Source organism: Lingula anatina, chromosome 4, assembly GCF_051362555.1.
Source record: "Lingula anatina isolate TDL-2025a chromosome 4, LinAna3.0, whole genome shotgun sequence".
In the NCBI taxonomy this organism is placed as follows: domain Eukaryota; kingdom Metazoa; phylum Brachiopoda; class Lingulata; order Lingulida; family Lingulidae; genus Lingula; species Lingula anatina.
Window position 1 is genome coordinate 17958006 of NC_141770.1, and position 14213 is coordinate 17972218.

The following is a 14213-nucleotide window of genomic DNA, read 5'->3' on the forward strand; positions in this document are numbered from 1 at the left end:
TGTCACACTGGAAGTTAATGAGCTAATACTGAAGTCTTCGCCAAATGATTGGATTACCTTACCAATCCAGTTTACTTATCCTTATCCTCTTAACTGGTTTCTTCATTTCCCCTCTTTTAGTTTACAGCATTTTAAAATTCTTCTAAGCATGACTTATATATATATATATATATATATATATATATATATAGAGAGAGAGAGAGAGAGAGAGAGAGAGAGAGAGAGAGAGAGAGAAATCCTACCTTCAACTTACATCCAAGTTGTTCTCTTTTACAATTCATACTTTTTAGTGCTTGTAAGCAATGTCATAAATTCGTCCTTTTATCACAAGGTCCTTAAAAGTCTCACTCTCTGACTTTCCCTTTCATTATGCTCTACCGATAATTTTTTTGTTTTAACCTTCTTGGAAGAAGCTATATTTGTCATGAATCAAGTGATTTTGGGAACAAGTGTGTGACTGCACGTAGCTGATATTTGGAGTATGAATTTACAATGGGGTGTTTATCAACATCTGATCATAAATTAAAACAATTAATGCCCACATTTTCTATTTGGGTAACATTTACAGCAGAAACACCAGAGGTCAGTTTAAAAAAAAATTAAAACTGTAGCCTAAATTTTTTTCTTAACTTTTAGACAAAACTTGAATTATCTTTGGTTAAAATTCAACTGAAGGCAGTCCACTGTCTGAAATTTAGCAGTGGTCAGAAACATAAGCCATGTCTTTCTTGAGATGAAAAGGTGTACATAATATTTAATATTTATAACTGAACTACAATTTAAAATTTCTGGCTTTAAGTTTAGACCAATCTTAGGGCTAAAGTTCTTAAACTATGAAACAGGCCCCAGTCTTTTAGTCCAAACAGGAGAGGGAGTTAGCCTTTTTCTTGCTAAAACATGTGTTAACATTAGTCACTCTGTGTAATAATCCTTGAGAACACTGCTGTTAGTGTATATATCCTCTCCCTGATAATCTATTCCATCTCAGTGCCTTATTCTAAGTTACAAGAAATTGAAACCAACCCAGTTGTCTTAAAGTAAGTAGTCTGTATTTCACTTACCCTTCTGCATTGGATATTTAATGGAAAAGACTGCGCTGCATTTAGCAGATTTTTCAAAAGTTGAGGTCATATTTAATTGGTTGAATATGACCACATATTAAAGGTGGTCAATAATTTCTTTACGCTGAATGTTACTATTATTATACCACTATAAACATTAAGATATATGTGCATTTTCGTGAGATTCATTTGATGCAAACTTCAAGAAATGAAAACATGCCTATATCATAATGTGTCAATTTCATTTTTCAGGCAACTTAACTGATAATCCCTTAATTCAGATGAATTCATATTCTTCTTATCAAGAGATATTGAAGTTAAAGCTCTAATATTTCTGAAGCTTCAAGCCAATTTTATCATGGAGAAACTGCTCTTATCAAAAATATTATTTATTCATATTTTAACATTGACTGGGACCCGTTGACTAAATATATTTATAACTAATGCAAATGAAGCTGTTCTCTCATATATTCTAATTCATTCAAAATCTCATAAAATTAGGGCCAACATTTACATATTCATCAACAATGAATCAGATATTAATCATACATTTCTGATTGACCAGGTTCCTAACTAGAAGAATAATCCCAAATTCTTTTGTTTACCATCTTTGATAAAATTTTATTCAAGAAGGGAGAAAATCCAATAATGGCAAAACATCTCATTTATCAGGGCCACACTTCATTAGGTATCTCATCGTAATTATGTGTATTTAATTACCAGAGAGGTTCTTAGGATTAATTATAGATTAATGATATGTGCATCATGCAACCCTTCCAAGCTTGTGAATATATCCATAATGATCCTGTCTCTTAAATGAAAAGAGTCTTCTTGTCCTGTTAATGTATTCGGGATCATTCACCAGCATAATATATTATCTCACTTAGCAAAATGAATGTGTTCTCTATTGATTTCCTTGGGACAGTATATGAGAAATCTGAACAGAGTAACTTTTCGTCAGGACAACATTTATTAACGTCAGAGCGAAAAATGTAATTTTTCAATTTCCTTCTTAATCACTTCTTTCTTATTTGTGAAGATAACACGGTAATTTTGCTGTCCTTAGAGACTTGTTAATTTCTCATGTTCCTTTCTTTTGTTCATTTCTCGAAGATGTCAGTTGCATGTTCTTGTTGATTTCATGTTCTTGTTCATTTCCCATCTGTTCCATTTCACCTCTCTCATTCATCTGATATTCTCTCTGAGAGAGAGAGAGAAAGAGAGAGAGAGAGAGTTGCTTAGTTCGCATTTACTTTCATCTAACATCCATTGCACATTTAAAATATCAAGTTTTACTTTAAGCACATAAAGCGCACATAAAATCATTCACAAACACTCATAATCTCTGCTTCGAAACAATGTGACAGGTGTTGGGTAATTTTGCGCCATTTTTCTTGCGATAGTGCTGCTCATTAGCATATTGTTCATTAATCAATCTCTGCTAATTTTCTCAACAGAGCCCAGCTGGGAAAACTGATATATGTTTAAGACCATATGCTGTGTACTCTACAGGCTCTGAGTAATGTTCCTCATTAAAAGTGAGAATTCTTTTATAGAGAGACTACTTATATATAATAATATCTTTCTTTTTTTAAAGTCTCTTTCATAATTTTGTATTGATTATTGTAGGCTGACATTTATTTCATTCACATTTTTTTTTCAAATTAAAAAACAATAGTTTTATTTGAACATATAGAGAATCACAGTTTCAACAAATTTATTTTATAGTTCATTTAAGGCTAATACATACTTTTTTCTAGTTGTCTTTTTTTTATACATAATGACGTAAAATAACTTTCAACAAATCACCCTCTTCACCAAGAATGTGCTTGACAGAAACCTTTTAGTGTCCGAATAAAAACTCAAATTGCAATGGCTTCTCAGAAATTCTAGACACAGCTCTTATACAAAGACACAGCTCTTAATCCACTTACAGATCCTGAAAGACATAATGTAATGAGGATGTGACCAAATGCTTGCAATTCAACACTCATCCTATTGACGTTAATAGGAAGTAATCTAGCTAAAAGTCCGGAACTGCCTTTAAGATAATTCCATTGCTTTATTCCTCTGCATGAAAAAACTAAATATCAATCGAAGAAAAGAAGATCAAAATAAATCACTTCGATGATTACTGCATTTTTGTCTGCAGATAATGATTCAACTGTTATGTGATAAGTACAGCTGTTCATATGAATAATTACAATTCACAGGGTTTGACAAAAACAGGAAAAAAACTTGTCAATGTTATTTAATATCTATACATTTACATAATCAGTGGAAATAAATACCATTTGATTCAAGAAAAGAATAAATATTTTACTTCAAGCACAAGCTTTGTCCTGAGCATGTATTTTCTTATTATCATAATAACTAAAAATATTTCACTAAATTTCATCAAGATGCCATACTAGTTTTCAGTTCCACAATTATGAATTATCACAATATATAAACAAGAATGATTCATACAGTAGGTTACAAACCATAACTGCTGGTATGAATTCAGAAACAAGCCATCTCACGACATCACTTATAATGATGCGAATGGCTCACAGACTAAACAAGATTGATACACAAGATTGATTTATCATTCTTGAGGTTAATATTATCTCTTTTCATCATAGAACCAAGTAGATCCGCCGACTAACTAAGCCGAGATCAACTATGGTGCAACACACTTGGAAGCATGTAGAAATTTAATTGCTCTGCCCCTGCACACATGGGAGGCAGGGAATCCATTGTCAAGTGTGCGCCATATTTGATCTGTGGATCAGTTAGTCCATGAAACAACTTGGTATTAACCAGACCCATACTAAATATCTTCAGAAGAACCCAATCTTATTTTCTTATTGTATCTATCATTAATAACTTCTGTTTTCCTTTTTTTTTTCTTCTTCTTTTAAAAACGTCTACATGCAGAGATCGATGTGAACTAGCTTTATGCAGTACAGGACACAAGAACAGTCAGCAAGTTCTTATAAACTAGTCTAAGTTTTCAGTCAACACTGATCTTTTTATGACTATGCAGTCAAAACACATGAAAATTTACCCCCAATTTGAAATTCCACATCACCAAGCATATAAAGGCTTTGGCTGTGGGCAATATTTAAATTCAATTCCCTTTGTTAAAAAATCTCAAACAGAAAAATAGCAGCTATTGTGCAAGAAATCTAATCTGAGCCCACTTTCCCTTGGAGGCGTGTGGGTCCAAAACCACAGCCAACAAATATCACCGTGTTCCAGACTCAGAAACTGTGTTCAGGCATGTTTTTAACAAAATCGTTTTAAGTCTGAACTTCAAGAAACAGACACTTGATTGCAATCACCTTTTGCTATACAGTCTGCTGTTAATTTTGATGATAATAAGTGTAGGGGATATAAGATGAACAGAAGCAATGCATAGTGAAGGGCGATTGCAATTAAGTGTCTACTACCTGGGTCTAAAAGTTGGACAACTTTTGTAAAGACTGTGGTGAACAATGACACACAGCAAAAGAGCCTAAGAGATTTTTGACCTCTGAAATCACATTTTTTACTGAATAGGCAGGGATATCAAAGTCAGTCAAACAAAGTCAGTCAAACAAAATTTTCTCAAGATAATTATAGATTTCATGTATGCAAACAGGATGGAACAGTTTTTCCTCAAAAAATACCATAGACTTGAGATACTTTTTTGGTTAAAATGTTGCTAAAATGGAAAAGGTCTTGAACTTCATACGGCCAAGCCCTGTGATGACAAAACCCTAACCCTGTGCCAAAGCCATCCATTTAGATCTGAATACCATTCTGATAAACTTTTATTTCATATTTCTTTTCAAAAGACAGACCACATCCTGTCCTTGGGCAACTAGTGGATAATGACCTTCTGTCTGGTATTTCAATTGCTCAACTTGGTGAAAAAACCCATCAACTTTCTTTTATCATAATGGAAAGAAGTTAATTTAAATTTAACTCAAGGTATAAGAGAGTATTATATAAATTACTACTGGTAATATTTCATAATACAAACCCTTGAGCATAAATATCAAGACAAAAATGTTTGTCCCTGTTTACCCCATCCTGAGCTCCCCCCCCCCCCCCCCCTCCCCAAATTCCCAAACTGTCCATCTTCCTACTAGAACACCATGGGAAGTTGATAAGTGACACAGAAGAAAAGCTTTATTATGACGAGCAAATGTGAAACATTAATGAATATACTTGTGGGCTCTATCTCCCTCCCTTTAACAAAATCTTGTTAAATGATCTCTCCGATTTCCTCAAATAGATCTAGGGCTGGATGGGAGTTCCTATTACCCCAAAGAACATAAAATGCAATCATAAAACAGTGTAATAACTTCTTTCACTAGTCTTAACCAAAATATACAATAAATTACTCGTGTGTACCTTGGCATCTTCAAACATAGACCTTCCATGACAGGCAAGTGTGAAACATAAAGATATGGTGTTAATTGCCTTCCTCCACTCCTCTGCCCCTTTTCAAATCTTTGAAATGAATTATCGGAAATCCAAATTAAACATCACTCCTAATGGTGTTTTTCCCATCCCTCATCCTCTCCAAACTCATTTGTTTTCACATTCACTCTAATAATTTGTTAGAAGTGAAAGTCCAATATGTTGAAGTGAAGCATGTGTGGATTACAAAATGAATAAGTATATGTTGAATATATAAAGAGTATTGTCAAACATTAGGTATATTTCAATGCACACAAGCACATGTCAAATGCACGTAAAGCATTGTTAAAATGTTAAGTACATGTTCCAATATGCCCAAGTATAAGTGTGATATGTGTATTGTTATACATTAAAGGGATAATAACTCTTCGTATGAAATCTGTATTTCACAATAAAAACATTGTGAGTGACTCATAAAAATATAATATATTCTGTTTTCCCACAAAAACGGCTGTTATAGCTATTATTCTGATATCTGAGCTTGTCTTTAGACCACGTGACCTCCATTGATGGCTATACTCTGTTAAAATCTCTTAAGAGATTTTAACAAAAAACCAAACTTTTTAGAAAAAAACCAGGGACTAACTTTGAATGTAAAAATGGATTCATTAACCATTGGTAAGTATGGGAAAATTGTTGTTTACTCCAGGAAAATTCATTTTTTGGCCGAAACGAAGAGTTATTATCACTTTAAGTATGTGTATCAATATGCCTAAGTGTATGTCCACAAATTATGACCACTGGAAGACACCCAGAAGTATTACCTAATTAACCCACTGACCACAGCTAGGGTTGTTACCTTTCATCCAGCTTAATCACCTGACTTTAGTAGCCACCAAAATGTTGGACACTTTCAGCATATTTTCACACGACATAATAAAATTATTGGACGCCCATACCTGTATAAGTACCGGTACAAGTGCCTAACATGAGGTACATAAACAGAATTGAACTGTGTCTGACCATCCCGAGTTTCAGAGAGACTACCAGAAACTACCTTAACCATCAGGGTTCTACTACTGTTTTCAGTAACCCCAGAAACTCAGGGTGCTATATAACAGTGTCCAATGAGATTTCACCCAGGCACTCAGACTGGCCTGTAATGACTATTGATCTCTGTACAAAAATAAGAGAGTACTTCAAGCGACGGGCAATTTTTTTTTCTGGCATAAAATGAAATCTATGTTCAACTGCCATTTAGTTCTGTAGTGAGTGCCATTCTTCTCTTTCTTTTCAATAAACCAGCAAAATCCATCTGCTGTGTTATGAACTTAACGTTAAAATAACATTATAATTTTGTCCTTTTAAGTTGAATTTAATATTTGTGGGCGTACAGTAGATGATTAATATGAAGTGTTGAAAGTCTTAGTCCAGTACCTCTGCCTGAGGAGGGGTGTTGGTCATTTTAGCCACTTCCCATATTTATTTGACCACTGATAAGGGTGAGGAGGTCAATCTACAACCGAAGCAATAACCTAAAAGTGATGGTCAACACAGTTGGCTGGAGTGGTGCCTCTGGTGGTATTACCTGACCACCCTGACACTGACCACATGTGTGAGCTGGTCAAGCTGATGGTCAGACAGGCATGGCAATGGTCAGTGTTAATTGAAATCAATTGATTAGGGCATATGCCCTGCAGATACAATGTGTGCCTTTCTATTGGATTACTACTGCTTGATTTTTTTTGGGGGGGGATTTTATAAATTTATAGAACCAATAATTATGTATTTATTGTAATATGGTGAAAAAAATTTTTGAGTTATATTTTGCTCATATTAATTAATATACATCAAGTCAGTAAGTACGTATCTGATGATATCAGTTTATTCAGTATAAGGAAACACCATAAAGGAAGGATTCTGTCCACTGCAGCCTGTAAAACTTTACCTACTCACAGTCTACAAGCACAGGTACCAAAATAAAGACAGCATTATGGTGTAGCCAGACACAGAAGTACTTGAATGTGTCTTGATTAATGAGGTTATATGGGGGAGGGCAGGCCTATGAGATAACAACTTAAGTGTGCTGGCTACTTGTGGCCACTTCATCTGTAAACTGACCTGGTGAAGATATGTCTGTGGACCAGCACTGGACACTCCCAATGACCAGCTTCATTAACAAAGATTGATTGCAACTCATTTTACGATAACAACAATGACACTGTATGAAATGTACAGTGAGAAGAACCCTTTGTCTTATTGGCAAAGTTTGACAGCAACTCGGTTCCAATGGCAGAATTCAATATATATCAACTACAATTTGGAAAGCCCCCCCCCCCCCCCCCCCCCCACCTCACCCATGGCTTAACTTGTCAACAAAGTTTGAAATCAACTCACAAAATATAACATTTACAACACAACAGGCACAATGGATAGCAAATATGCCTGGTAAATCTGGATGATATAATTATACTACATAGATACCCACGTTCCAGTTAATAGAATTTGCAATAGATAAAGATGCTACTGCAGTCTGCAAATAAATCTGACACATGTCAGTGTCAGTTCTGATTTTTTTCATCATTTAATTATGAAACCTTTCCAATATTTACCTTTTTAATCTTGGATTAAATTGCGAGTTTGTCAATGTAATTAAGGCAGAGGCCCAAAATGAATATAAGGCATGAGACTAATCAAAGAAACTGTTGGTATAGATGGAATGTATTTTAACTGGTATTTATGAAAAACTTCTTCTTAATCAGAGGGCATAGTGAACATCAAGTCAGAATAATCTGAACATTCACTTCCTTTTTAATGTTTTTCTCATTCCTGTCCTCCCTCTCCTCATTTGCAGGTTTGCAAATAATTTAAAAGACTAATGATATTTAACTAACAAAATAATATCAATAATATACATAATCATCAAAGCTGGTATTTTCATAACATCTTCGTCATAAAACTTCTGTAAGTGTTGTGTATTTAAGGATATTTTATTTGGAATTTCGTGCCAAATCTAATTTTCCAAGAGAAAAAAGCCATTTTCTCTTACTCACAAACACTGCTCAACCTGTCCTTGCATTTGGAATAGATGCTGTGCACAATTCAAAATATAAATGACTAAATCTTGGAGAGTAGACAAGCCTATATATAAATTAGTGCAAGTAAAGACTATAGAAGAAAACCTTACCTACCCCAAAAAAATAGACTAATTTCATGTATCTTTGAAACTAGGGCAAATAGTTTTTTTTCTATATAAACTGCATACAGATGTAAAGCAGATGCACAATATTTTGGCCTTGAACTTGGAAAAAAATCAGCAATCACATCTTATGACTGAATTATATTTTCATTATTTATTACTACTGTGAGTCAGACAACAACTCTTGATGTCACAGGGGCACATATCGGTAGTGTATTTCCTCCTTGTTATATTACACTAATTACTCACCAAATTTGAACCATACCGATTAATCATTTTTCCAAAATTATTTCTTTGGTAACCTCAGAAAAAAAAGATTATTAAGAAGTCTTTTAAAGCAAGCTAGATTCACTTAGGGTAGTCTTTGTGAGGTACAAGAAATAAAAAAAATCTTGTAAAAAAAAAAGGATAGAATTAGTGAGGTGTGTAAAATTTTTGAACAATTCCCATAATCTTAAAGCACTTTAATAAAACCCTTCCCTCCCTATCAAAATCAACAAATGTAATCACTAACAACATAGGAAATAATCCTTATGAACATGGTTTATCTAACTGTGTATCGGTATCCATAATAGTGCCAACTCGCTGCTGTACTTTCTCAAAAATATCGACGTGCTCGGAAGTAAGGTATTTTCATACAAAATAAAGCCACATAATACAGTGTTGGCTTAACATCCGATAGACTTGTATCATTGTTGTTGGTTCCCTTCCTGACTTTTGACTCTTAAATTCCGCCCCAATCTCTATGTATTGATCTATTATGACATAAGACTGCTGGAATATCCAAACTATCCTTTTAATATTGACCGCTGTATAATAACTAATACAAGGTCAGTTCTTCTCACCAGTATGCTAAAGGTGTCCTCAGACATTTCTAGTCTGGACAGTGGTCAGCGATTTTTACAGTTTGACCAATGAAGGTATAAACTATGGGCCTAAACTACTGGTAGTAGTCTACTGTCTCCCAACATGACAACACTTTTCTCACATTTGTTCAGATACAGTACTAGTAATAGCTTAGAATAAACATGTCTGATAAAAATATCACTGTGTATTGGAAAGAAAAAGGGGAGATGTGTTGTTACTTCATGCACAATGGTAAGCTAATTTTTCAGGCTGGTGAGGTAAATGTATTTATACAGTGAAAAGAAGTCCACATTTGTTCGGTTCGAAGTTACTTGGGCCCAGTTTCACAACAAAGTTTAAATATCGAGTCTGCTTTATGAATTAAAAAAGAAATATCTAAAACCAGCACTACAAAGGATTTAACTTGAAACGAAGACGACCAAATTTTTTCTTTCTGTCTTTCGGTTTTCTTATATTGCCCCAGACTTTCTGCTGCTGGGTATGAAAAGAGGGGGCCAATTTTTGGTCACCAAGGTGTTCCAGGGTAATTGTCACTTCACAGTAAATGAAATACAACTCAACACTGGCAAACAAAACAAAACATGAGAACAAACATGAAACAATGTCAAAATAAATCAACCTTGTGGAATCAAATGTCACTTCTGCTTCGTGATTACAATCAATGAGAGTTGTATTCAATTATATATACACAGCTTTAATTCATACCAAAAAATAATGTAATTTTTTTCATAAGGAGAAGAATACTACACAAGGACTGGGGGGCTTTTTTTTCAATAAAGCACAACAAATCGACATGCTTGCCACAAATGACAAGTGTACTAAGCTATTATGACTACCTTCCAACTTTTTTTGTCAAAAAACTACGAGTACATGTTCCTGAAAATGCCATGTGCTTTTCACATTAAATGTCTAGAATTTGGTTCTTTGTGTGTGCCATTAAGGATAACTGTGGCAACTTTAAAAGCATACCTTGATGATATAACCATTTACACTTACCTTAACTTTTGTTACAGCATTAGAAATAACCACAAAAAAAAAGAACAATAGGGTAAAGGAGTTCTTAGTGTGAAATCCCACTCACTCCTTCAAAATGAATACCACAATTTGGTGACAAAGTGTGGAGTAATATTATAATACTTGTCCAATACGAGACCCTCAAAAATATTCTTTTGTCTCTTGTTCTAGTGCACCAATGGAAAACCAAGGGCAACTCAGGACAAAAAAAAAACTCTGTCATGATAAATATTTGAGCAGCAGTCAAATCTAAAGAGATAATTGATGGTTAATAAAACTGCAATGACACCCCCCTGAAGCTCCAATCTTCCTCTGTCACCCCTTTGAACAAAATCTTTACTCTGGTCAAACACTTCTTTGCCATTTTTTTTTTCAACAAATTTATTCCATAACTGCAGAAACTATTCAAAATTTTGCAAATTAGAAAGACATTCCTCAATAACACAAGTTAATCTATTGTGGAATCAAACAGAGAAAAAAATACCAGAAGCACTATTGCACAATATCACATATGGTTTCGTTCTCTATTCTCTTCATGTAATCACTTCAGTTAGGTATTTACAATGGAGAAGGCTGTCAAGCTCCTGAAGATGGTTCAGTGATCAAAGACACATTGTACATGGTAAATGTACCATGTCATTACTTTCCCCAGGTTGCCTCTGGGCAGTTGAATTTGAGGGCAGCTAGACAGTAAAAGAAGTCGGGCTCAAGAATGCAAAGCGTAATTGGTCAAGTCTTTAGCATTACTATCTATAATATAATGGAATCTATGATAATACAACAAAAATACTTGATATGGGGGTATATTTTAAGAAAGAAACACAATTTGCAGAACTGCAGGCTTACTTTTTTAATTTAGAATAAGATCAATTTCCCACAAAACAGTGAATGGGGTTGAGACAGACGAGTTGGTAGGTGTGTGTGGGGGGGAGGGAATAAGAGGCTGAAGCATTACATCACAGGTTATCATGAAGTTTTTTATCGGTCATTTGGTGCATTTTTTTGCATTTATGATACCAGACAGATGGTGCAGCCATTAAAAATTTAACACCTGCACCAATAAAATGTTAAACTGAACACTAATATCCCCATGACTCTGTCTCCACTCTGATATCTAGTGATCAGTATTTTTTAAATGATTGTAGACTACAGTGATATGATAATTCGCTGTTTTGACAAAAATCTCCTGACTTATTTGCATTTTACGTATCAGATTTACCAGTACTGCTATAATTCTAAACCCATTTTATTGTTCAACTGATCAATTTTGCATCTATTTATTATCATTTTAACATCTTATCTGTCTAATTATCAATCTATCCCTCCATCAATTCACTTTTATTATTTATTTTTACCATTACTTATTGATTCATGTGCTTATTTATTCAGCTTTTTACTTATTTATCAATCTACTTTTTCATCTGTTATTCATGCATTACATTTGGTACTAGTACATCTCACAGTAACTATGAGCAAACACAATATACTTATCAGTTACATTTTACAGTGACTAACCCCTCCCCCCCCCCCCCCTCTACCCAAATGTCTGCTCTTGTATCCCTTTGGGATATTATGGTAAAAGCCTACTCAATCACTGAAAATGTCAAATGTATGTGCTCCTCATTTAACAACCATCTCATCTCACAGAAAATGCCTGAAGTGTCTTCTGCACTAAAAAAAAATAACCCATAGCAGGATCAGAAAGATAAAGACATTTTTTTTTGAGCACACATAATTCCCATATATTGCAATCAGCGCCATCATCAAATAGAAGTTTTAGTATTGTGTACAGCACCAAGCCAGCACAGACATAGGAGTGTTGTACAACAGTGTCAGACAGGCAATAAAAATGTCCTCCCAATTTATATGGCTTTAGCAATTATGATGTTACCCAGACCAAGACCACACATGCTTACTAGTATAGTTCAGAAACACCATTTTTCTTCTCTTGAATGGGACACCATTCTGTCTCCATGAACCCTCAACAATGCATGATATCAAAATCCCAAGACCACATTACACAATGGTCCTACTTTTTCCAAGTGACCAAACATATCTCGCTCGCTGCACATTAACTAGATCAAGTAGGAAAGGCCTGGGGCCTCCTAGGAACAAAATGTCATTAACACAGTTGCGTTCCGATGGGGATTCAGTGATCGATACTGGCCTTAATGGTGTTTAACAACATAGCCTTAGATAATGAAACACTATGGCAGTCAGACTCTTTGCTCTTTTGAGATACTTGGATCAGACTACAATAATCTACTTTTACCAGAGGACTACAATTTTTTTCCCTTTTGCTTCTACATCACTTGGTCATCAGAGTGTGAAAACCATTTACTTATGCATCTATAGGGAAATTGCACCTTAACAATATGCTTAATTGGATCATTCTTGCTGAGAGACATACAGGACTCCTAAATGACATTTAGTTTTTCATTCAGCAGAAATAAAATTGAAGCCATCATATGTCAACATTATAATCTTATTTTCTAATTTCTTTTCAGATATATACAGAATCATCCTTAATCATCAAGGACTTTGATCAATATTACCCTTATCAATAATGATATGGTTTTTGCTGAAAAACTACAAGATTTATCATGAATATTGAAAGACAGTATTATGTGTCTAAGACAAATGAGACTCTTGATGAAATTAATGCTGCTTCTTATGTCTCTGCATCTAAAAATAAAGTTAAGTATACTAGTACACAATAAGAGAGCAGTTATATATGTCAGACTGTTTTTTTCTTTGCCTTTTGCATGTGTGCCAGAGTCCCAGTGAGTCATAGTGACCTGTGAAGATGTGACTTGAATGAAAAAAGTTCATGTCCCGGCTAGTCTTATTTTGTGCATGACATGAAGCATAACGGGCACCTTGTTTGTAAAAACTCAGCAAGCGCTACTTTAGAGTGGACTACCTAGTGATTTACAGAAGTGATGTAAAGAAAAATGGTAGCAGAGACTATTACACATATATATATATCATAATATGTAAGACGAATGTGTGCTTGTTCGTGAGGATGTGTATTAGGGAGAAAAAGAGAGATGGAAGGAAGGAAAGAGAAGGGGAGAGGAAAGAAGAGATTGAGAGACATAAGACCCCCCCCCCCCCCCCCCTTTGAAATGAATGAAATATAGCCCCTTTCCACTTACCGGTTTCATCGCGTTCATCGTCTCACGCATCTGTACTTAATGTCCAACAGCTGAGCCAAGTTTTACAATACGGAGGTACAAACAATAAACAGGACCAGTTCACCCTTTCTTTTCTTTGACACTCCTGTCAAACTTCACACTCGGGTCGTCCCGTTACAAAACGCCTCTGTAGCTGACTTTAATTCTTGTCGGCTAAGCAGCGTCGCCTGCTTACCGCCATGACCGAAGTAAATCAAATTCACCGCAGCAAACTCAGAAAAAATCGATAAATGTAGGAGATTCCCAACTTGTCGTTTATCCTACAGAATTTGACCCATAAATGACCTGAGAGGAAAACACCCGGATGTTGATACTGCGCTTGCCCAAAGCGCGCTTCCACTTCCGATGTGACGTCATTGATTGACCATATTTGGAATGGGTGCACTTCAAAATGAATCATCGAGTGCAATGTAAATAAATGGATGTTTATACATCCAATCAAGCAGTTAATATATATGAATTGTGATAGTGCAAAAAGTAATA

At 34.8% G+C, this 14213-nt stretch overlaps 1 protein-coding gene across 1 annotated transcript in view; it reads right to left on the minus strand.

Annotated features, from left to right (window-relative positions):
* The window catches only part of LOC106169533 (enhancer of filamentation 1), a 37442-nt gene extending 23415 nt beyond the window's left edge, over positions 1–14027 (minus strand). Inside the window, exon 1 of the mRNA XM_013549006.3 lies at positions 13692–14027. Coding sequence (XP_013404460.2) covers positions 13692–13721 — 30 coding nt within the window. The 5' untranslated portion in view covers positions 13722–14027. The remainder of the gene's footprint in view (positions 1–13691) is intronic.
* Between the last annotated feature and the right edge of the window lie 186 nt (positions 14028–14213).